The 26989-nt window shown below is 30.8% G+C and overlaps 1 protein-coding gene and 1 pseudogene across 1 annotated transcript; both read right to left on the bottom strand.

Annotated features, from left to right (window-relative positions):
- Positions 1–2329: 2329 nt before the first annotated feature.
- Positions 2330–3200, bottom strand: LOC133789477 (uncharacterized). The gene is made up of 2 exons (XM_062227326.1): positions 3090–3200; positions 2330–3003 (listed from the first exon to the last, which is right to left on the bottom strand). The coding sequence occupies exons 1-2, from the start codon at positions 3153–3155 to the stop codon at positions 2476–2478; spliced, it is 594 nt and encodes a 197-aa protein (XP_062083310.1). The 5' UTR covers positions 3156–3200; the 3' UTR covers positions 2330–2475.
- A 20858-nt stretch (positions 3201–24058) lies between these two features.
- LOC133791417 (ATP-dependent 6-phosphofructokinase 5, chloroplastic-like) lies at positions 24059–26488 on the bottom strand (annotated as a pseudogene).
- Between the last annotated feature and the right edge of the window lie 501 nt (positions 26489–26989).

Here is a 26989-nt window from a genome sequence, read left to right as displayed (position 1 = left end):
GGCTTGCTTAATCTCCTTGTATGTATTTTATCTCTATCATTGATTTTAGACAATCATAAGCAAACTTATTAAAGTAATTTATAACAAGGTATGCATGATTTCATTTTCACTGCTCCAACTGACATGAAGAGAGAAGTTTCTTCTTGGAAAACTGAACAATGGTCACTAGTCAAATTATAATAATGGTCACTTATTATTAAAGTAATTTAACTATAACTTTTCTTTTGTCTTGAATTAATTCTTAATAAAAATAAATGATGGTTCAAACACTGCCAAAGATAAAAATATATTTTTGTTTTATATTTTTTTTTATAAAATAAAAATGCTTTTGGTAACCATTTTTGTTTTCTGTTTTTTTTTAAATAAAAATAAAAATGTTTTTGGTAACTTTTATTTTTTGTTTAAAAAAATAAAAAAATTTCAAAAAAAAATTATTTTTTGTTTGGTAAATATTTTTTTTGAAATTTTTTTATTTTTTATTTTCATTTTCTAAATTAAAAAATAAAAAAAAATTTGTGACCACTATTTATTATTTTAAAATAAAAAATAAGAAAATTATAGTAAAAAAAGATCATATTAATAATATCAACTAATCTCAAATTTCAAAACTTAATATCTATTCATGAGATAACACAAAATCAATAAAGTCTACATAGTAAAATAAAAACGTATGAACTGATAATTGTCCAAACTTAAAGTAAAGTATTAAACGAGTCATAATAATCAACTAATATATTTACTCAATCTCACTATCGTCGACTAGATCTCCATATATGGTCAACAATTTCATCACGAACAGGAGTCATTTCACGTATATGAGTTCTAGAAATACTGAACTCTACACTATCAGTCAAAGTTCCATCCGTGTTTTGTAAAGTAGTGGCCTGTAATTCAGAATTTCCTTCACCCCAATCAAAATATACATCTGCTTCTGCATTTGTCCTTATAAAATTGTGATTCTCATAGCAAGCAATGACAATGTACTTTTGTATTCTTAGATCATATGAAGGCATTTGCTTTAGGATTGGAAAGCGAGCCTTCAACACCGCTCAATGACATTTCTCAAGGAAAAGTGTCGATAATTGAAAAGCTCTTTTTTTTCCTATGGGATTAAGATCTGTGTACTAGCCCAAATGATACCTTTCCCCTCGATATGGCGAAAGAAAACTAGGCATGTTTGTATAGCCAGAATCAACAAGATAATATTTTAGGCATGTTTGGCATGTTTGGCGAAAGAAAACTAACATGAATTATCCTTATCCAACGATAATTCATGTTAGTTTTTACTTATAGATATTTAATATAAAATAATGTCAATCAACATGATAAGTTTGATAAATACTTACCTTGGGGGCGGCATTGGAAATCCATAATCTGGGTTTGTGGCACATTCTAGAAGAATTCGTGCATCATTAGGTGATCCTTCCCATCCAGGGACAACGTATGTGAACTTCATGTCAAATGAACATACACACATAACGTTCTGAGTTGTATCCACTTTTCGACCTCGATATGGTATTTGTTCATCAATTGGAACATGTGCAGAAATATGAGTCACATCTATAGCTCCAACACAATTCTAAAATACAAAATAAATTGTTAGATTTATTTTATTGAATATTGAAAGAAAGGAAAAAAAATTCAAATTTTTGTACGTTAAAAAATGGATAGTATCTTGGATCGAATCGAATTTGTGGAGGAGTTACATCAAATGAAGGTGGAGTAATTAGTTATTGGATAGACTACATATTGCCTTCAAAACCTTCCTAAGATAATGAGATGTGGTTGAGATGGAGTGCTTAAATCGTTCAGCAACCACACGATGTCGTTCATTATGGCCAATCACAAATAAGAACATAGCCACTTGTTCTTCAACAGACAGATATCGTGTGTTCTTCAATAAAAAAATTCTTTTAGAACACCACAAAATAGTTTGAAGACATCTTTGTTCATTCAGAACAAATCATAACACCTACTATAATGCCCGTGCAATACTTCCATAACGTATTCATGGCCTGAAATAGCTGAATTTCTACAAGGTTGCTTAGTTAGATATAATTGATTATATTCCTCACAAGCAAAATATAACAAAATCTCTCCAAACTCATCATCTGAATCGTCCAGTAAATTATCCTTGTTGAGCCGAGCAACGTTTAAAGACATTTTATCCTAATAGTAGAAAAAACTTTCAAATTTTACATTCAATATATAAAATATACATAAACACTCAAAGTCAAAGTCAAACCATAAAACAAAATAGGCAAAACAAGTCATCCAGTCAATAGTTAAACAAAGTCATACAGTCAATAGCTAACAAGTCATCATTCAATAGCTAAACAAAGTCATACAGTCAATAGCTAATAAAGTCATCCAGTCAATAGCTTAACAAACTCATCCAGTCAATAGCTAAACAAAACTAAAGTTAATAGCTAAATAAAGTCATCTTGTTCATAGCTAAACAAAGTCTAAACTTTTTCACTTCAAATTCAGCAACCAATCTATTCTTCTATGCTCTGGCATCTTTAGAATCAATGATCTGGACACCTCGTTCTCAAACTTCTCAATAGTTTTTGCGTATACTTCTCCACTAATTCCATCAATTTGATTAAGAGCTTCAACACTCTCATCCAATAAGTAATGTGATGCAGATGTTGCCATTGATCTCTCTATCAATTTTGTCTTTCGCTTTGCAGTTTCATTATATGTTGCCAGTGCATCTGCCAAAGCTGATGAGAACTTTGCTCTTTTTACTGATCGAGAGTTCGAAGTGGCTGTTGATTTACCTCTTCTTTTGCTACCATCCTCATCAAAACCACTTTTTTCATTCCTAGTAGAAGGACTTATCGACGTTGCATCATCATCATTATTATCTCCATCATTAGAAGGACTTCGAGTTGAAGGATGAGCATTGGAACCAGTTGTAATAGTATCACCAAAGATAGTGCATAATTTCTCATAAAACTTACAACCTTTCTTTCTAAATCTTTTAGCAGACTTGTTAACCTACATCAAATGAAATTATATTGATAAAATATACCAATACCTATCAAAATAAAACAAGCATAAAATCCATTTAAAATAATTTTTACCCGAATAAGTTTATCCCAAACTTCATCTGTCGCACTAACTTCTCCAGTCACTCTATTGTATCCCATACAAGTCTCTTTCAGTAAAGACTTAAAATCCTTATGCTTTTGTTTTAATTGATTGTATTTGTTCCTTAGTTGCATATCATTATAACTTCTTTTTGCTCATGCACAAAGCTCTTCCTTTACATATTTCCATGATTGCTTGGTAAAGGTTGTGGTATTCTTATTTCCGTTTAAGACTTCTTCTTCCATAAGTTCAATGAAAATTTCTTCATGCTTTTGAGTCCAAACAGAAGCCTCATCATTATTCTCAATAATAAGAACTTCATTATCAACACCTTTTTAACGCCTAAACGTGACTTCCACTTAGCGGTAGTCGTAGTATAGATGGGCGGTCGATTCCACAAGGAGGTAAAGAAACAAGTTAATCAATAAATAAATGTTAGAGATAAATAATGTGAGGAAAATGGAAAGAGTGATATTTTTTTGTTGTTTCTGAGATTTAAAGATTAGAAATAAAGATAGATTAAAATGTGATGTAACAATAGGTAACAAGTAGGAAGGATCAAGAATCACCAATATGCATACTTATTTATTTGGATCTTTGATTCACAAAAATTACACAAATGGATAGTTCACATTCCAACTATTCATTTGGAAGATTTAACATTAAAGCACAAATATATTTTACAAAAATGTATTCAAGTGATTATTATTCTTTACCATGGAAAGATGAGATAAATCTTATGAGAAATCTAGAAATGACATTATACCATTAGCAATAATGCAATAAAAGATTGGACATAAAACCTAACACAAATATTACTTTTACTATTTATAATATACATAGAAAGAGCATGACTAATTCTATATAGATTTAGCAAAAGTAAATATATATGAATGAAATGGAGAAAATGATAAATATATTATCTATATTATTTTCACTAATTTGATAATACATAGAAATTGCTTGAAAAAATCTATATACTATTAGTAAACATAAATATAGATAACAAGATGAAGAAATAGAGATGAAAGAAAATAAATCACTCAAATATATAAACTTTAAGTGCATGGTGAAACAAAAATACCAAACAAAGTCATAGTGCATATAGGATCATCCTAACCTTCCCAAGAAGGTTAGCCTATTATGCTAGACATTCTCATAAAATTCTAGAGAGAAAATATGAGAAATGAGACTAAAATTTGGTAGAGTTTTGCTACCTAAAAATTACATACCAAATGTGAAGAAAGAGTCCCTATTTATAGAGGGAGAAAAGGACTAAAAATAAATTAGACAACAAAATGAGGTTTACAAAATAAATATGAAATAATAATAATAAAATATGATTTTGAAAAATCAAATCTTATTATTAATATTACCCTAGCTATTTTTGTGTATAGTCAAAATGCTCATTTTCTAAAATACCACAAAACATGATCTTTAAAGCTCAAAATAACAATTTACAAAACCCAATACCCACAAAACATGGCTGGTGAGACAAGAGGGTTTTGACCCATTTTCAACCAATGAGAGAGTGCCACGTAGGCAGCCTGGGCTGAAGAATTAGGCTCTTTAGGCTGAATTGATGCTGGAGCTATTCGGCTTGCTGGGGCTAAAGTAAGAGGCTAGGCTGAAGGTGAGAGTTGAGAATGGAGGAGTTGGGCCTTCACTGCTTTGGGCCTGGACGCTATGTTGAAGGAATGGCCTTAGTTGAAGTTGGTTGGGTGAGGCATAGATTGATGGGCGTTCAGAGACGTTGAAGGAAGCAAGAGACTAACATGGGTCAAAGGCTGGGTCAAAGATGGCTGCTGGGACGTGTGGCATGCGAGGAGCGCGACAAGTGGCGCGCTGGAGAGAAGGGAAAGTTGCGGGCCTAGGGTGCTTTGGGCCGAATTTCTGGGCTTCAATTTTTGCAAAAATGCCAACTTTTCCTCCTTTCTTCAACTTTATTTATTTCTTTCTTCTTTCTTTTCTTTATGACAAAATACATCTTTAATTCCTAGAAAATAACAATAAATTAAATTGTAATAAAATATTTTCATTCATAAAATATATCATATTAATTAAATGAAAATAATAATCAAAACTTAATTTATTTTGACATTTAAGATCAATAAAGTTGCACTTTTCACCTCTAATCAACACCTTCCATCTAGGTAAGACCTAAGGATTCAATAAGAATTCTAAATGCAAATACAAGACTATTCCTAAAGAAACAACCATCATTTCAAGAAAACAATAAGAAATTAGATTAATGCCATATATTTGCTAGTTAGTGTAGAGTCCAAGAACTTTACTTAGCTAATTGTTTAGTAGTATTATAGTATGTTTAGTATTATCTTTGTAACTGTGGATTTTTGGTTCAGACCGGGAATTATTTGGACACTCATAGTAGTACTTGTAGATTTTCTAAGTTTAACCTATAGTTTAAGAATATTAATTTTAACCTAAGGTTGATTAATATGACTGATATTAAGGATTATATTTATTGTACTATAAGGTTTAGATATCAACCAATAGGATTTTAAGCACATGTTATGAATGGTGATTAAGGATTAAGTATTTTTTTAGGATTAAATTTAATAAGGAGTAAAGTTTGAATGTTATAGGGTCAGTCAGCAGCTTTGAATACGTTGAGGGCTTAGTCAAGGCTGTTTACTCCATTCAAACTTAGCTAAAAATGTGTAATTTCGTGTTTAAATATTCAGCGTGTGCCGATATATCGCAGCTATAGGGGGCGATATATCGCAGCACGTAGATACGGAAAACACGAATCGATGCACGGTCGCCTCGAGAACAATGGTCCAGGCGATATATTGCCTATAGGGGGCGATATATCGCCTCCTCCAGCATAAATTCAAACATTTTTGAATTCTTTTTCTTTCAGCCATTCAAACTTCTTCATAAGTCCAGCATCTTTTGAACGAGTCTTCAGCCTCTGCTGAACGATTATTCAAATGATTTTCACCTAAAAAGCCATTATTTTTATTCAAGTAAAATCAAGATACTTTCATTCCCAAACTCTATAAATAGGACCTAGTACCCAACCATTATTCACCTTTTGCTCTAAGTTCAGAAGCTGCTAGTGTTCAGTGAGAGTGAGAGTGTAAACACCTGGTTTGGGAAAAGCATAAGCTTAAACATCATAAGCTTATCAAACACTTTGGGAAGTAAGATTCTTTAGTATTTCGGTTGTGGTTAGATTGGTCTAGCAAGTCTTTGAGGTAAACCCGAAACTCTATTTCATTTGTTTCATGTTATTTTCTTTCTGAAAGCCTTCTACTCAGTTCCCTAACCTCATTCTTATTTTGGTTAGGGAATCCAAGTTCTTAAGCACATAAGTTGTGGTAAGCATATTTCTCAATGGTTTAATCTTCCTATTCATTTTCATTTCTTCTTCTTCATAAGACTCACTCTTTCTCATATGGTTTTAGGAGTATTCCAAAAGTCCCAACTCAGTCCATCTTATCCCGGTAACTTTGGTAAGGAAAATAGGATAGAATCTATATGTGTATTGCTTATGTGTTATGTTATGAAATATGATATGTTATGAATATGTTATGAATGTGTATGTTTGTAGGCTTGGGCTTATGCCCTATTTGACTAACAAGACCCCAAAAAGATTATGGGCATATGCCTACTTAGCTAGTAGGACCTCACTAATCTCATGGGCATAAGCTTGTTTAGTCATGGGACCCCAAGTAATAATGACCATTATAATAAGTGTATGTATTAAGTGTTATGATATGTCTTTACGTTTATTATGAAATTTATGTGTATGACTATGTGTTAGATTTTCCTTGCTGGGCATTAGGCTCATTCCTTTTTGTTTTATGTGTAGAAAAATAGCTTTAAAGGCGGTAAGATTCGTGACACTTAGAGGATGTGTATCGATGGTGAATGGAGTCAAGGGGCCGAGCGTTATTCGATTCGAGGATGTAGTCTCATTTTATCTTTTATGGTTTTATATGTATTTTCCGCATTTCTTATGTAATTCTTTTTCATTTAAATCATGTTTTGTTTTTAAAGACAATGGGATCCCATATCCTTCTTAGTATTTATTTGTAAGTAACTCTTATTTTACAAGTTACTCAATAAAATTATGGTATTTTCGTAAAAATGTAAGTTTATGTATAGTTTCGTTAATGGTCCAAATAGTCTAGATTAGTGGGTCATTATAGTTAGGTTCTCAAGAGTGGAGTTGTTAAGTTAGGCAAAAAGGTTCCTACAATAGAGTAGTGAGTCCACATGCAAACATTAAAACAAGAGAATATTTAATGAGATGCCCGAGAGAGATCTCATCTCTTGGAACACCATGATTGGCACTCTTGTAGAAGAAAATAGGCATGAGGAAGCAATTGAACTCTTCCAAGCAATGCAGACCAAGGGAATTAAGGCAGATAGGGTGACTATGGTAGAGGTGGCATCTTCATGCCGTTTCCTAGGAGCTCTAGATCTTGCTAAATAGATCCATAGCTACATCTGAAATGTAATATACAGAAATGTAATAAACTTAAAAGTGACAAAAAAAGATAGTGAATCAAAGTAATGAATCACAACTCAACAACTAAGGACAATGCAATACATCAAACATATTAGAACAAGGAAAAACAACTCAAAGCCTCTGATAAAAAACACAACTCCATAACATCGATACATACAACTCAAAGCCTAAGGAATGAAACACACAAATTGCCAAACTAGATATTCATCAAAGTAAAAAGTATGAATCATATACTAAATATACAACAAAATTAACCAGACAAAAGGCCTCAAAATAATGGATCGTAATTAATCCTTCAGTTTAGTGGGGATTTAATCAACATAATTTATAATAATATACCTCAAAGTCACCAAGCCAAATTGTCTGAAACACTCAAAGCCACCAATCCACCAAGCCAATCAATCTGAAACAATCAAATTTGAAACCAAATTAATACTATAAATTGATTAGAAACCACAAAATCAATACATAAATTGGTTAATTAAATCTCATATTAAGCCCTCACTTCCTTCCCCAAATTAATACTATAAATTGGGTTTGGGTTTGATTTAACTTCAAAATCTTGAATTTTGGCTATCTGGGCACCTGTTTTTTTGGTTAGAAAATATATAATCAGTCATCTTTGTTACAAAAAATGTGACTTTCTTCTCTTACCCTTATAAGTGTCGATACTGCTATATATGTATATACACATATGTTTTGATTAACTTTGAATACTTTGAATAAGGATCTATACTGGCTACATATGTATATTTGTATATGTTATTCATATTGTTGTATTGAAGAGGATTAGAGTATAATTTGTAAGATAAATAAAATAAGAGCAGCCAATACTCACATTTATAAGATGACCAAGAATGGTCTGCTTTCAAGTTGTAGGGGTTGATAAGGCATAAAGTTTGATTCCCTTTGCAAGCTTTTCTCTTTCTCGACAACCTTGAAAAAAGGGACAAACAAAGAATAAAAACAACATTCAAAATTTATATTCCACATTAAATTAAGATGCAGCTTATCAATGGTACTTGACAATCCACACAACAACAATGATATACTTAATTAGATTATTAACTGGTAGTGTTGGTCAAGTTATAAACGAGTAAAAACACTAGGCAATCAAGATATTCTATTGGTCAATATTATCAACGTACAAATAGCAGGCAATAAACACTCCGAGAATGACAAGGAAAACTACATGACTCAATAGTATTATAATTATGTATTGTGGAAAGGGGCATCTGGTGTAGTGCATGTTGGTAAAAACACTACTTTGTTTTCACAATAAACACAAGCAAATTGTTTTCACATATTCTTCTACAGAGAAAGATGACCCTCAATAAGGTATCTAGGATTGTTTAAACACCATATCATATCTACTCAGTGTAATAACAATCAACCAAATTGGAATGATTCACAAGATTCATAGAAGTAACCATAACAACACTAGTCATCACTCAAAAACCTTACTAACAGCTATGTTTACTGGGTTATCATTCTCTATGGATCAATATACCATACCAAATACAAATTTGGCTCATAATAAATACACACATATGTTTACACTTGTATCAAAAAAATGAATGAGAAAAGGAATTCGTAATCGTACAGGGAATGAGAATGAGAAAAGCTCAACAATGAACTTGGAATTGGGTTGTGAAGCAGAAATATCCTATTGAAATCGTCATTTTCCCATCGCAAGTGTTAATTTCCAAATTCAAAATAAGAAACAATGATTGAACCAAAAAAATTACAAACCACAAACCCTAATCCTAAACAAAATTAGAAATAGATTCATACCTTAACAGGTGAAAAGATCCAACCAATGAATTAGATTTAGTGGCTACTCCATTTCGATACAATCATATTTCCAATGCATATCTAAGATTTAAGAGAATCCATGATGAGAAAGAGATTAAAAGAAAAATAAAAGAATCTGAGAAGAGAAGAAGAAGAAGATCAGAGAAATAAGAGAAAATGAGGTACTGCTGTACCTAAAGAAAGCTTGGAAGGAAATTGGAAGCCATTGATGCTTGAGGAAGAAAGAATGTCTCGTGAGTGGCTATGGGAGGAAGAAACAGAAATATATTTAAACAAAATTAAAAGTGAAAAAATCTTGTTTCCAAAATTTCATAAATTTTTATTAAAATTTTAAAAAATAATAAGTGAAACTAGACTTACCGAACAAGTTTTTCTGTATTGTTTTCAAATTTTTAATTATTTAATAAGAAAATAATTTACCCATAGTGTTTCAATGTTTATAATAATAGTAGGATTTTGGGGTTTGATTTTAATATTAATGTGATCTTAAAATTTACCCAAAATTTATACCACAAAATATTAATAACTAAAAATTTATACCTAAAATTTTTAACTTTGATAAACAAAATTTTTATTTATATATGTTTAAATTAATTAAAATTAAATAAGCTAGGTGGATAAATTTTGGAATATATTATTAACATCATATATTAATAATTAAGTTATTTTAGATAACAAATTAGATATATATTAATAATAATATTCATAATATATAAATTGTATACCTTAATAAATATATAAATATTATTGTTATTAATTTCTATATTATATATAACATAGTTTGGTGGATTAACATATTCTTATATAAAAAAATATAATTACATTAAAAATTTAACTTTATTATTATTATTATAACTTTACTTTCAGGATTACAATCGTCTTTATTCACTTTCAACACTTTGAGTGCTACCAGGTTAGTATTAAAATATTTATTATTTATTATTACATAAATATTTGGAAGTTGCTTGGAATATGAAAATTTAGTTAATTATTATATTTGAAAATATATTTTATTATTTAATTATTTAATCTAGACTGTGATATGATATATTTGTTATTTTTTTCTTGTAGAAAAATATCTTGTAGTTGAAACATATACCACATTCATTGACATAATGGGAAATGGTAAGATTTCATTAATAATAGTTTTAAAAAAAATTATAAACTTTATGTTTGAATTTTTTTCATTTTTGAAGATCATGACAAACCACCTACAAGAATAATTTCATAAAAAGATTTTCTAGAAGAAAAAAAATGAAGAAATCCGTAGAAAACAAAGAGAGAGATATGCTAAACATAAAGCATTAAAAACCAATTCAATTCGTATAAATGATACCGAATCGTCAAATAACGATGATTTGGACACATTTGTTAATGATTGTACGATAATATCGATTACTCAACATTCAAATATTAGTGTTCAATATACAAACAATATTGAACATGTTAGTCCTCTTCAAAGAGTATCAAAGAGACAACGAAATTCTTATACTTAAACTGACATCAATGAAGAGGGATCGTCTCGTGAAGTCTTTCTTTATCCCAGTCTTGATGGCACTGGGCTAATTCATTCAGAGGCAAATTCATCTATAAATGTATTTATCCAACATGTTTTCCTAAAATTATTTTTCTCAGTAGTCTAGTTCAACCATCCTTCTATTCATTTTTTCTTAACATTTCAATTTTTTTATGAATAGGACCCATATGTTGTTTGAGAGGATCCAATTTATGAAACAAACATACCAAGACCTTGTAGGGGTAAGGAATTAATATAAAATTAGTTAGTTTTTCAAAATCATTCATTAAAACAATATGGACAGTTTCATTTTGTTTTCTAATTAGTCAATCTCATCAAAATAGGTCAATCGCATACGCGTTCTACTGGATTTAGACAATTGCTAAAAGTAGTGCCATCTGAACCATATTCACTTCCATTAGTGCCTAGCTGTAGACATTGTAAAGTAAAGTGATTCTACCATGAAACAACTGGCTTTTGTTGTGCTGATGGAAAAATTTCTTTGGCCACAAATAACGTACCAAATGAGCTTTATGTGTTGTTTACATCCAATAGTAGTGAATCTGCACATTTCCGAACATACATTCAAACTTATAACAATAAGTTTGCGTTTACATCGTTTGGTGTTAATTTTGATAAAGAACTCTATCGAAGAAATAGAAGAATATATACTTTTAGAACCCAAGGACAAATCTATCACTATATCAACGACTTGGTCCCTTCCAATAGTCGTCCTTCTTATCTCCAATTGTATTTGTACAACACGGAGCATGAATTACAAAATTGAAATTCTGATTCAAACAAAATGGAGCCATCAATTGTAACACAACTCATCAATATTCTTCACATCAATCCCTATTCCATTTTTTTTCGTTCACTTGGAGATTTCCCTGATTTGAAAAAACAAATCATTCATATAAAAACAGATGCTGGGCTTGATCAACGTGTATTCAATGCCCCTGCATCCTCACAAGTTGCAGCGATATGGGTCGAAAATGATGATGAAGATTAACCAAGAGGACGTAACACTCTTGTGTATAACCATTCTGGTGGAAATCATAAAGTTCAGTATTACTTTGGGTGTTATGATCCACTGCAATATCTGATATTATTTCCTTTTGGTGATACTGGTTGGCATCAAGGGATTCAAAGGATTAGAGGAAGCAGATCAAAGTACAACGAAACAAACCCATCAATAAATCCTCAAGAACTAGCCACTGCAGAAGAACTACTTGCAACAGAAGAGCGAGGTTAGACTATATTATTAAAAATTTGTAAAAATGCATTTAGTATATACATCCAAGTTAGTAATATTTCCTTCACATTCAACTTTTGTAGGATTAAACCAACAAAGAAAGTGCCCAATAGTTTCTTGTCGCGAATATTATTGCTACAAGTTGTAAATAAGAGAAAATGTCAGATCAATTTTGCTGCTTTCTGGTCGATTATTGCAGCAATTTATAGTTGATATGTATGTCAAGATCGAGACCTCAAGACTAGATTATTTTAGAGGCAAGCAACAACATATTCGATCAGAGTTGTATTAGGGTATTGTTGATACAATTACACCTGGGGAAACAAATCCACAGATTATACTCCCAACTTCTTTTATTGGAGGTCCAAGAGACATGAGAAAAAGATATAAGGAAACAATGGCTTTAGTTCAATGTTACGGCAAACCTGACATTTTCTTAACGATGACATGCAATCCAAACTGGCCATAAATTACAAATGAACTAAGTCCACACGAGGAGAGCCAAAATCGACCTGATTTGGTTGCTCGAGTCTTTCATGCGAAATTGGAAGAATTAAAGGACCAGTTATTCAAAAGGCAAATATTCAGAAAAGTGTCACACTACAAGAAAAAATGCTTTTAATAACACCGAAAATGTGTTATCAAAACATACCATGACACTTTTTGATGTGTTAAGACCGACTATGTTATCGCAGGTGTAGAGTCCAAGAACTTTACTTAGCTAATTGAATAGTAGTATTATAGTATGTTTAGCGTTATCTTTGTTACTATGGATTTTTGGTTCAGACCGGGAATTATTTGGACACTCATAGTAGTACTTATAGATTTTCTAAGTTTAACCTATAGTTTAAGCATATTAAGTATAACCTAAGGTTTGATTAATGTGACTGATATTAAGGATTATATTTACTATATTATAAGGTTTAGACATCAACCAATAGGATTTTAAGCACATGTTATGAATGGTGATTAAGGATTAAAGATTTTTGAGGATTAAATATAATAAGGAGTAAAGTTTGAATGTTATAGGGTCAGTCAGCAGCTTTGAGTACGTTGAGGGCTTAGTCAAGGCTGTTTACTCCATTCAAACTTAGCTAAAAATGTGTAACTTCGTGTTTAAATATTCAGCGTGTGCCGATATATCGCAGCTATAGGGGGCGATATGTCGCAGCACGTAGATACGGAAAACACGAAACGATGCACGGTCGCCTCGGGCATACTGGCCCAGGCGATATATCGCCTACAGGGGGCGATATATCGCCTCCTTCAGCATGAATTCAAACTCTTTTGAATTCATTTCCTTTCAGCCATTCAAACTCCTTCAACAGTCCAGCATCTTCTGAACGAGTCTTCAGCCTCTGCTGAACGATTATTCAAATGATTTTCACCTAAAAAGCCATTATTTTTATTCAAGTAAAATCAAGATATTTTCATTCCCAAACTCTATAAATAGGACCTAGTACCCAGCCATTATTCACCATTTGCTCTAAGTTCAGAAGCTGCTAGTGTTAAGTGAGTGTGAGAGTGTAAACACCTGGTTTGGGGAAAAACTATAAGCTTAAACATCATAAGCTTATCAAACACTTTGGGAAGGGAGTTCTATAGTATTTCGGTGGAGGTTAGATTGATCTTGCAAATATTTGAGGTAAACCTGAAACTTTGTTTCATTTATTTCATGTTATTTCCTTTCTCAAAACCTTCTACTCAGTCCCCTAACCTCATTCTTATTTTGGTTAGGGAATCCAAGTTCTTAAGCATATAAGTTGGTAAGTATGTTTTTATGGTTTAGTCTTTCCATCTCTTTCATTTCATCTCCTTTCTTTAGACTCACTCTTTCATTATGGTTTTAGGAGTGTTCCAAAAGTCCCAACTCAGTCCATTATATCCCGGTAACTTTGGTAAGGAAAATAGGCTAGAATCAATATGTTATGTGCTTATGTTATCTATATGTTTTATGTTATTAAATGTGTTATGATATGTATGTATGTTTGTAGGCTTGGGCATATGACCCATATGGCTAACAAGACCCCAAATGGGTTATGGGCATATGACCTACTTAGCTAGTAGGACCCCACTAACTCCATGGGCATATGCTTGTTTAGTCTATGGGACCCCAAGAATAATGCCCATTATAATAAGTGTATGTTATATGTATTATGTTAAGTCTTTATGTTTTCTTATGAAATTATGTATATGACTTTGTGTTAGATTTTTCCTTGCTGGGCATTAGGCTCACTCCTTTCTGTTTATGTGCAGGAAAATAAGCTTAGGAGGCGGTAAGATTCGTGACGCTTGGAGGATGTGTATCGATGGTGAATGGAGTCAAGGGGCCGAGCGTTATTCGATTCGAGGATGTAGTTTCGGTTTTATGTCTTTTTACATGTATTTTCCGCACTAATTATGTAATGTCTTATTATTTTAAATTATGTTTTTGTTTTAAAGACAATGGGATCCCATATCCGTTTTGGTATTTACTTTGTAAATAACTCTTATTTTGCAAGTTACTCAATAAATTATGGTATTTTCGCAAATGTAAGTTCTTTTAAGGATTTTATGTATAGTTTCGTTAATGGTCCAATTAGTCTAGAGTAGTGGGTCATTACAGTAGGTCAGGGTACTTTACATAACACTTTATCATTGTTATACAGATGTGTTATTATACTGTCAACGATAACACACTTTCTGTGTTATTTTAATAAATAGATAAATGTTTAATTATGTTATTTATAGTCGATTATATAACACATTTCAATACTTATAAATTTGTGTTATACTGCACTTTAGTATAACACATTTTTTGTGTTATACTACACTTCAGTATAACACATTATTTGTGTTATACTACACTTTAGTATAATACACTATTTGTGTTATATAATGAAGTTTGCATAACACAATTCTTTGCATAAAAAGTGTTATTGTAATAGATATTATAACACAATTTTCGTATTATGTAAATATTTAGATAAGTTTAAATTCTCATTATACATTTCATTTTTATAACACTAATTTATTCTATTATATTTAATTTTTTTTATATAATTAAAATTAGCTTTCTAATATATACTAGCATTCTCAAATGAACTTGATTTTCAAATAACAAAAAGTAAAAACATTCAACATTGTATTAACAATCCACAAATTAGTTTAAAACAGTCAACACTGTCATCAACAACAAAATGTTATTTAAGTATTCAAGGAGTCTTAAATATTCAACATAGTGACAAGTTACTACTTTCAACACAAAATGTTCTACAGCTGCCCAACACAAAGCCTTCAAAATTAAGTATCTTTTTCTACTTCGCTTGTCACATCTGCAAAATAAACAAATAAATATTTTATTGTTATTATCTAGCATCACAAATTACTTCAAGAAAAATGCTATGGAAATTATATCCAAGAAAGGACACCACATACAAAATAATGAATTCACAACTACACCAAAGCAAACAAAGAAACCAAACACTAAATTATAAGACATTGGTTGTTTTTTGAGTATATTGGTGATTTGAGTTAATTGTTCTTGATTTTCTTTATCATGAAAAGGAAATTTTTCGTATTCATCATAAGCATCCTATTTATTGATTGCTTTTGCAGTAGCTCAATAACTCTGTTACTCAGGTGATCAATAAATACACCAAAATTTTATGTTTTGATTTTATTATAGCATCTTTGTCTCTTATATCATGTGTTTTCTTTTTTTATGGTGGCTCTTAGAAAAGCTGAGAACATAGAATTTGAATCATTGATTGGTGTGGCTAAGAAGTTACAGTTGACCTTGTTTTAATATGTAATAATTTTATTGCTCTATAATTCTTGCAGGAAGAACTTGAGATTTAGGATAATCAGTGTAATAAAAATAAATAATGAATGATATTATATATAATTGGTGGCTCATCATAGGAGTTAATTAAATATAATATTACTTTTGACAAGGTCTAGACCTTTGGACTTGAGTCAACATCACTTTCTTGACAGTGTTGTATGAAGAGACCTTTTTGTTTAGGGGAAAAACTGAACCATTTTCTTTATTAAGGGTTTTTTGATGGTAAAAGTTGTTATTTTTGTACAGGTGGTTTAGTTTGCTAGTATATTTGTCCATTTAGCTGACTAATTTATTGCACTTTTTTGTTTTGTGTTTTCGGAATGGTCAACCCCAAAAGTTAATGAGGTATGGCAACTTCTGTCACATTCTTGTTTTTTTTTATTAGAGATGGAACCAGCAAGTCTTCCTTTGCACTTGAATTCAAAAGCTAATTCTGATGAATAGAACAGAAATTATATTTCATTACAGATTTTTATTTTGGTATTTTTGGTCATTTTGGTTTCTATGTAACTCCATTAAATTGCAAGTCTGAAGGTGGTGTTTTAGTACAGAATTATCACATGTAATATTGGCTGCATATAAGATTTTTTTTGGCTAGTAGCTGATGAGGATGAGCAATACTTTTCTGTCTATGAAGAAGAACAATATATTGGTGATTTGAGTTAATTGTTCTCGATTTTCTTTATCATGAAAAGGAAATTTTTCGTATTCATCATAAGCATCCTATTTATTGATTGCTTCTGCAGTAGCTCAATAACTCTGTTACTCAGGTGATCAATAAATACACCAAAATTTTATGTTTTGATTTTATTATAGCATCTCTATCTCTTATATCATGTGTTTTCTTTTTTTATGCTGGCTCTTAGAAAAGCTGAGAACATAGAATTTGAATCATTGATTGGTGTGGCTAAGAATTTGAATCCTAGTCTCAATTCCATGTTCTTAAGAATTCTTTTAACTTTCTCAAACTATATTCCCCATGAATGAAAAAGTTGTCTTTATTGTTAATATCTCTTTCACTCTCTTGTTTTACTTGTAACTTCTTCTCAAACCACCATTCTAGTTTGCTGATAAGCCTTTTTTTTTTTGCTGCAATTGTTGGAAATGTGCCCTGAAAGCATATGTAATAGACATTATTTTTATGAAATAAATAAATAAATTGAATTTGTTATGCATATATTTTATGGACTATATTATTCTATAATAATATTATGTAAATATCAAGAAAATTCCTAAGTTCATATATGTGATCTCAAACACGTATTGGTACGAGAGGATTATGTTTGAGATAAATGAACTTGAATAGTTCGCAGTAAAATAAAGTTATGGAATCTTTAGATTAATTACTGCAAGTACGGTCCACTAGTATTATGAATACATGTGATCTAGATCCGGATCACTAGTGCGGTAGGACACTTTAGTGGATGTGCTTTATATATTAGAGAATATATAGAACTGGACCATATATGTTTATTAATACTTAGTTAAATACCGTTTCGAAGTATTAATTAAATATATCAACTGATGATCATATACAAATAGATCTTAATCCTGAAGTTACTATGAACTCCTGTTTATGTTATATGAGTTCTTTGATTCACTTGTTAGGGTCTGTTAGAATGATCAGGCTAGAAACTTTTGTTTTGGGAACTCATTAATATAGATGGCTGGGGACATAGTATATAGATATGGAATCTATACCTTCTCGCAAGAGCTTGAATGATGGTTCTCTTAAGGGTTGACTTTTGGGACTGAAAGGTTATTGAGCTCAAATTCATAATTTATTATGAATTAACCTTCACTAGTAGAGTCAATGGTACTTGAGGAAACAAGAGATAATTAAAAGGGTAAAACGGTAATTTTATTCCCGATTAATTATGAACCATTATTAGAGGGTCAAGTTGTGTGCAATGATTATATCAATGGACGCTTTATGATTATAAAGTACTCAGTAAATGAAATGTCTATAATTACAATAGTGCAGTCTCATATTTATAGTGGAATAATCATGAGATTAATAAATTAAGATTATTTGATTAAAGAGTTTAATTAATAATCTCAAATTTATTGGAGCTTGGAATTATAGGTCCATAGGTCCCCATAGCGGCTCTATCAACACTGTTCAAGGTAAGAGTTGATATGAAGGGAAAATAGTTTAAAGACATATTTAAGAAGAAATTTGTTCTTCAGGCCAAATATGCAATTATATGATAATAGTGATTAATTAATTAATTACAAATTAGTTGTAGTTAACAAAATTAATTAATATTTAATTATTGTATAATTTTTGAAATTATATTAAATAATTAAATTAATTTTCGAAATTTAATTAAATAAATAATTAATTATAATTTTCGAAATTATAATAAATTAAATATTTATTTTCGAAAATTTTGGATTTAATTAATTGGTAGAATTAATTAAATATCTTTATTTGAGTGGGAGATAATAATCTGATAAGTTAAAATTGGATTTGAATTTAAAAGATTGATATTTATTCAAATAATTAATTATATTTGATAATTAATTAAAAAGATAATTAATTTGAATTCAAATTTGAATTAGTTATCAGGTTGTTAGATCTTATCTGACAAAGTAATTTGAATAAATAATTAAATAAAACTTGAAAAACCAATATCCCTAGAAATTTGGAAGCTACACGTTCACACACAGTCCATAGACTGTGTAGACTGTGTGTGGCGTGTAGGGCATGTTTTTTCCAAGGATGGGATTTTCAATTTTATTTATTTAATTAATTAATTAATGGATAATTCAAAAATTGGTTTTTGGATTTTTTCATTAATGGAATAATTAATTAATTAAAAAGTAAATTGTAAAATGGTTACAGATTTATTTTTTAAATTTTGAATATTTTCTTTTAAGTATGACTAATCAGAAAATTATTCAGATACGTGTGAGTGAGACAACTCTGAACATTCGCTCTGTGAAAAATAGAACGATAGTTTTCTCTCCCTGAAAATAAAGAACCAATTCTCAGGCCTATTCTCTTGATCTCATGTGTTGAGTACATCAAGTAGAATCACAAATAAACTATCCTTCATTCTCTAAGTGCCCACACATTTCTTGAGGTGTAGAGAACGCTTTGGAAGATCTTGGTGTGAGTACGTGGGAGCAACTAGGATAGGAAGACCATTCTAAATACGAAAAGATAGCAAGGACACTTGATAGGCTTCAAGAGGTATGATTTCTATTATTATCTTGCTTATGATTAATGTATGTATATTAATGGATCCGCATATTTAAAGGTAGTTTAAATATGTTACAAAATTTTTGTTGTACACTAGGCCAACCACACCACCATTCCGTTGCGTATTAGGAAACTCGTTCCTAACAGCAATAGAAACGAATTTTCTTCTGAAATATCAAAATGTTGGTTTCAGTTAAACTGTAACCACTGAATGTTGGTTTCAGTTAAACGAATTTGTTTCTAAAACATCAAAATGTCTGTGTTCTTAAAGTTGCCTCTGGCAAATTGTAGTGACATTTCTGTAGAGTTTATAAAATCTATTATGTTGATCCTATTATACCACAGTGTGATCTGTTGTATAATTGTGTTGAGTTTGCTTTTACTGTGTTTAAGTTATAGTTCAATCATCAACTAAGTTTATGATTCTATGTACAATTTTGGTTTACTCATAAATTCAGTTCCACGATATGATCAATACACATTTAATCAATCTAGTAAAATTTTGCCTGAATTATTAGTTATTACCATAGTTATAAAATTCTATATTCCAAAAAAAAAGTACATCATACACTTATTTTTAAAAAATGTCTCTTACTATCTTCTGAATCTTATAGTCAGTTTTTTAAATGCACAGTTTGAAATTCAATATGTATTGCGATCTTGTTTGAATTAGAGTACTTGCTCGATTATTTTCTCTGATCAAACTTTGGTTGCCTTTTTTTTTACTCATAGATCTAACCAAAAAAATTAATTGATCAAATTGATTCATTTAATAAACATTTGATTACTACATTGATTGAATCTATTTAAGTTTTGATTTTTGAATAATTTAAAATATATTAAAATAATTTAGAGCCTATCCTTTGTGTTTGATAATTTGTCTTTGTTGGTTGTCTTAGGTTTTCTTATTCTAAACTAGAGATTTTACACTAATGTTTCTCTAGCAATTAGAGGATAAACAGAAAAAATAAAGAAAGAAAACAGAAAGCAGAAGAAATATGAGAGGATAAACGTTGTTAATTAATATTTATTTGTTTTTGGTGTTCTTTTGGCCTTGTTCTCTTGTTGCTTGCTACATGATTTGTTGCACGGAAATTCTGTTTGTCCGGTATCTACCTGTTTATTAATAGACTATTGAATTGTGTTTGAACATAGCTTACTTTATTATGAAGAATGATTCTTTGAGAATGCACAAATTGATAAAAAAAACATGAGCTTTAAGTTTGTTCTTGTCCCCTCATGAAAGCGTGTAAATCCACTATTAACGAATTTAACACAGTTTTTACTAGCTTTTGGGTCAGCCAAATGTCTTACTCTTTCTTCTATCAAGTCTTAAAAAAGTAAGAAAACTATAAAAGGAAGAAATTATAATATCTGTGTGCTTTCAATAGTCACTAGCCTTTTTTATGTCTAAGTCATACACCAATAAATGTGGTATTCATTTAGAACTTTTTACCATTGTCTTACTACTATTTTAGTCTCCCTAGTATGAATTAAAGGAGATTTTGAAAACTTTGTTTCTGATTCAAACTATTTGTTTTTCTTTCTCTCTCTTACAGGAGTATGAATTAAATACCCTCTTTACCCTTGAAGTGTTCATCTCATGTGTTGAGTGAGAAAAATTATTCTGGTTTTCACATATATATTATTGTATTGTTTTATATACATATTATAGTCTAAATAATTATTTTGTTACAGTTCTTTTCTGTTTTATTTTCTTAGTCTATTATGTGTTTTGCTTATTTATACAAGTATTATTCAAAACTTATTAATAATTTAAATATTGAATGAATTTATGCACACACAAAATACATAAAAGTGAAATCAAATTACACCATAAATTGTATTGTATAGAGATTACAAATACTGATTAGATTATATGGTTTTTCTGTATTTGTTTCTGATCTTAAAGAATTGATTGATAAAAATATACTGATTAAATTCAACTAATGTATTTTGTTTTATGTGCATGGATGGCTTTTATTGTAAAATCATATTCAAAGGTGAGAAAAAAGGCCAAACTTTTTAAGCATGTTCAAAAGAACTTGTGACAGAAGACAAACATGGTTTGGCCATTGATTAGCCAAAACAAGACAAAAAAAATAAAGTTCTCCCATTAAAGTATGATTGAATTTGCTGAAAGTCATAGATATATATTAACACACACACACACACATTACTTTACTAACATCACAGTGATGCCAATATGCTCTTACTTTGCAATATTCTTCAATGTTAAGCTTCTTCTAAAATTCGCATACTTGATTAGGCTTTTCAATTTGTTCCCCTGAAATACTATAAGACTAATTGATATATTTATAGTGTGATGAATGAGTCCAGTAATCTCTATTTCTGTATGGGTACAGGGCTTATGAGTTTTAATATAGTTTTCTAATTTATAGAGATTACAAATACTAATTAGATAATGGAATTCGATTTCACGAAGGCATTTCATTAATTGTATATGTGTAGCATTTTCAAATTCTTCAAATGCATAGTTCTTTTGTTGCAATACTTGTATTAGTGTTTCATTAATTGTATTAGTGTTTTTTTAAAGGTACAATACTTGGTTTAATTCTTTGTTGCAACTATCTTTTTTTTTACCATTTACTAAGGTCTGCAATGTTCTTTTGGATCTTCTTGTGTTTTGTTCAATCATTGAGCTTTTGTCTAGCTTAAAAGTAATATAGTTCTTATTGATAAATTTGTTTAGCTTTTGTCTAGCTTAGAAGTAATAAAACGCTTATAAATTTATTAAAGTAATCATTCTTATGAGAATAGTCTACTGGTACTTTTAGCTTTATATGTCAACAATTGATTATTAACAAAAATAAAATTAATATGCCAACCACTAAGTAAAATTAGAAGCTTACCTAACCATCTATCAATACCAAGTAAAAAAATTCAAACAACACACAATAAGTTTTCATCCTTATATCACCGCAACACACAAATAAATTTTCCAGAACCTACTTCTCTAAGACACACAAATTTTCAACCTTCCGTTATCACCGCATCACACAATTTTAATCTCAGAACCTACTTCTCTATGGATGAATATTTAAGATATTCAAACTCCTCTAACATTTGTATGATATTAATAAAAGAGTTAAAAGAACATACTTCCGTACCTCTTGCTATTAATAATCAAGTTAATTAAATTTGCTCCTTGCCAATTCGATCCACAACCAAAGGAATATAATCAATACCTAAAAGATTAATACAAAATTAAAATTAAATGATAAAATAAAACCATAAAATTCATGAAATCATAAACTATATTCATTAATGGTACAAACTTAACATAAAGAAACATATTCCAACTCAAATGTCCAAAAAAATCATCATTTTCATAATAATCATCATTTCCGCTCATTCTATCTTAAATTCAGCTACTAAAAAATTAAAATAAATAATATTTCAGCAACTTAAAAACAATATGTAACAAAATATATATATACCTCAACCATAACATATGCATACCTCAACATAGTGCCGAATGTTGCTAGAAGCATGTATGTGCCTTGTGTTGAAATATGATTGAGCATATTCTTCAATGCTCTCTACCCTGCAAAGCATTGTTCGAAATATTTTAGGAAAACTCCTGATAATAGATTTTTTTAAGTAAAGTTCATACTTTGAAAACAAATATTGGCAAGATCAAAATAATTAGTCTAGCCCCAATCCAATGTGAGTTAATATACAACATATAGTTAGCAAGTGACAAGGCAGCAGACCTTCCACAAAAGCAATAATAACTAATGAGTTGGGTCCCAATCAATTTCATAAGATACTTTTGGAACATAAACTTTCTCAGAGAAACAGAAATTTTGGACGTGTCTAGTTTGAAAAAAAAAGTTGGTTGTGATTAGAAAAATTACCTGTAAACATAGTTCACCATGATTCCCTCACTTTGACATAGGCCTTTTTCTGAACGATCAGCCATCCAATTTATTCTTTCAATCATCCAATTAGAAAAAAGTTGGTCTATATGCTTTTGTGGACAGATATATATATATAGCTCAAATATTAACTACTTAATAGCAAGTTGCCTCCCTTGAATCTGCATCAATTGTCATTGTTACCATATATTCTGATGCATTTAGAATCAAGAAAATGACCAGAAAGAAATTAGAGAAAATTTAAAGATGTTGAAGACAATGTTTAAAAATACTCATGTAAACATATCGAAAAAAAAGACATACAAAACTTAACGACCTGGTCATTAGAAAAAAAGGAAAAATATGAACAAATAACATATACAATCAATTTTTCTTCAGGAAACACATATACCACTTATGCAGACACATGACCATGACCAGTCAGAAAAAAAAATGGATACGTAAGCAATAACACAAAGAAAAGGAATATAATTACTCCTAGAGAAAAAATAGATAAACTGTAAATCTTTCTAAAGCAATCACTAATGGATACTCAATTTCATTATGACTCATTTTCGACATATCTACCAGTACCTATATTACCTATAAGTTTCTTAGCTGGATGGACCTTCACAAAACAACATTCTTTTTAAGAGATTCATAAGCAGCAAGCACAGACTACTAACTTGTTTAGAGTTCCCCATTTTTTCAGATCCACAAATGCATGCAAATATATAGAGATTCACCCCCCAAAAAAGAAAAGAGTAAACAGTTGCAAGAAAAAAACTAAATAAAAGATACATAGTACAATTAATCATTTACACACACATAAGTATCACAGCAGAACAAAAATATATAGAACAATAAAAATTATATAAAATGAACCTCCATCTTTTGGAGCATGTCCTTTAACGTTTCACGCCTTCGCCTCCTTGCATTATCATCTCCATCTCCTCCTTCTTAAGCAACAAGCTTATCACTCTCACCCACAAGTTCCCCATCACACATTTCACAGTGAAAATATTCGTCCATCATAGAAATTAACCGCCAGGCATCCAATGCAATATACCTACAAATTTGACACCAAAACATTATTGGATAAATTTAAATTCTACTCATGTAAATGATTATATCAGACATTTGAACCAACTATTTTAAAACAAAAACAAAGTTAAAAACCTTCTATTGCAATTAGGGCATATATATTCCTGAACTGTGTTCTTGTCTTCCAATTCATCTTTCAGTTTTTTCTTCATACGATGCAGTCTGTACCTAACCACATCATATATCTGAAACAATTGTTGCTTTAGGCCTTTTCCAAAATATGAAAGGCAATATTTGAACAACTATTAGTAAGCTGGAAAAACAAGTTAACAAGCAAAAATGTGTTAAACTAAAAACAGTCACTATTCCCAGGCCAATCATAACAAAACACTCAACATGCTATCAAAATTTAACGATCCAACTGTATCTTCAAAACCATTGATGTAACATACCTAACTTAGATCCTTAGAAAGATAAACATCAATTTGTTGTTTCTTTTTAGCTAGTTGAATCTCAACATATGACTGACATTTTGTTTTTGGAGGGGTTTCATAATATTTAGATCCAGAAGGAAAAAAAAAATACTAGTTCCAATCAGTTGATCATGTTTCAACTAGTGAAAAATTGATGTTATACTATGACTAACCTGCCCTGCTCCCTCAGCAACACAGACCACTGCTGATCCTTTTGTCTCAATGAGGTATTTCAGATGCCGCAAAACACCATGAGGACCATGTAAATGGAAAGGTACCGTAAATGTATAAAACCAGTATCAGTACAGAATCTCAAAAATAACTAACCAATTAGTAAGTCGCACAAATACCTCCGGTATCAAGCATATATCGATTTGTCCACTAGCCAGGGATGCATGCATAGCAATACATCCACTGCTACGACCCATCAACTTTACAATTCCTATACCATGGTATGCACTATGTGCCTGTAATAAGGATTGAGAAGTTAACAAAGGCTGTTTTTCCCACTGAATTCTTTAACAATGATATTATAATGCATGAAACTTAAGCAATCAAAATGAAATCGAACAAATCACAAAATATAATGAAAATTTGTACCTCGATGTAAGCTGAATTAATGGCTCGTTGTGCTTCCTTAACAGCAGTGTCAAACCCAAAAGTTTTGTCCATCAGCAAAATATCATTGTCTATAGTTTTGGGGACCCCAACAACAGCCACCTTTACCCCTCTTCTACAGCACTGAAGTGAAAATAGGAAAAGTAGGACATGAGACCTAAATAGAAATGGCAGGCAAGGTCGAGGCAAGATAAAGGGAAACAGCTTACAAATGTAGCAATCAAGTAAAAGTAGTTAAACATATCCAATAAGATGATTCTAGTGACACAGTCATCTATATGGCAGTAAAGTGCTTTCTAATTTATACGAAAACATGAACATATAGACATGGTGATGAATCCTAAACTAAAAGCAGAATGAATTCAAGTCATCAGGAATGCATCAACTTTTAATTCTTGAGACAGCACTTTACATCTACAAATTTAGAACAACTTGTACCAAAGCAATTTATATCCCAAAAGATTTCTGCTTTAAGTAATCTGTTCAAAGTGACCTTAGTTATGAATGCATGCCAGATTATGAGATAAGAAACACAGGAATGTAAACAGATACACGCATAACTACCTCTTTGTGAATTACATTTGCCCCAACATGAGTTTCGTTCCCACCCAGCACAAAAAGCATGTTGATTCCTCTTTCCTGATATCAAATTAATAAATGTTTTCAGGTCAGGAATCATATGTCCACAAAATTATTAACTCTAAAGAAATTGAAACAACAAACCTCCATGCTGTCCACGATTTCACTTATGCCTGGTCCTCCACATGAAACTCCTAATAAGCTTCCACCGGATAGGTGAACGTTTTGGACCACTTTTCGGGTTAGCTGATAATCACAATCAAACAGTACAAATACATGTTAACGTACACACCTAAAGAAGTTTGGCACTTTCTTTTTAGGAGTGAAACTTCATTAACAAATTAAATGCATATCTGAAAGACAGAAACAGGAACTTACAGGCATTTCGGCTAATTCTTTGTCGGAAAATCCACAATAACCATATGGAATCCCCACAATCTTCTTAACTCCATATATTTCAAGTGTAATCACAATCTACAGCAGATACATAATGAATTGTTATATAGGCTCTCGTAAATAATTTTTTTCTGATTTCAAATCACATGTATGTTAAGACTTATCAGTATTTTCTATAGCTACAATAGACGCGGAGATCTATTTATTTCATTTTTAGTTACTGTCTGATGGAACCGACCTGTCTGATTACATCGTTAAGACCAGGGCAGAGGCCTCCACATCGTTAAGCACCAAACTTCTTAATGATGATTCAAAGTAGGTCAAGGAGGGTTCATGGAAAGAAAAAAAAAATCCCAGGAAAACAAAATAAACAAAATCCAATTGAGATCAACAAGAACCCAGAAAAGCAAAAATGAAGTTATACAACAAAAACGATAACAGAACAAGTAACAGTAATGAATGGACAACAAAAAACAAAGTAGAAAACTTAAGAATAAAAAAACCAAAAGGGGTTTGGGAAATTTTGAGAGATGAGCAGGTAAAGTGAAACATATATATATTTAGAGAGAGAGAGAGAGAGAGGGAGGGAGGGAGAGGAAGATGGTGGTTGAATAGGGTGATGGTCTAGGTCTGGTGGTGAGGACGTGTTTGGGAGGGCAGGATCTCTTAAACATTGGCTATAGAGAGGACCTCGTCGACCTCCCTGCCACACGCCCAAAGCCACGAGCCCCCACCATCCCACCGCACACCTGCAACAATCAGAGAAAGTGCGAACGAGAGA

The sequence above is a fragment of the Humulus lupulus genome, chromosome 7 (assembly GCF_963169125.1).
Source record: "Humulus lupulus chromosome 7, drHumLupu1.1, whole genome shotgun sequence".
NCBI classification, from domain to species: Eukaryota; Viridiplantae; Streptophyta; class Magnoliopsida; order Rosales; family Cannabaceae; genus Humulus; species Humulus lupulus.
The sequence above is the reverse complement of the archived record's forward strand: the minus strand, read 5'-3'. Positions and strand labels throughout refer to the sequence as shown.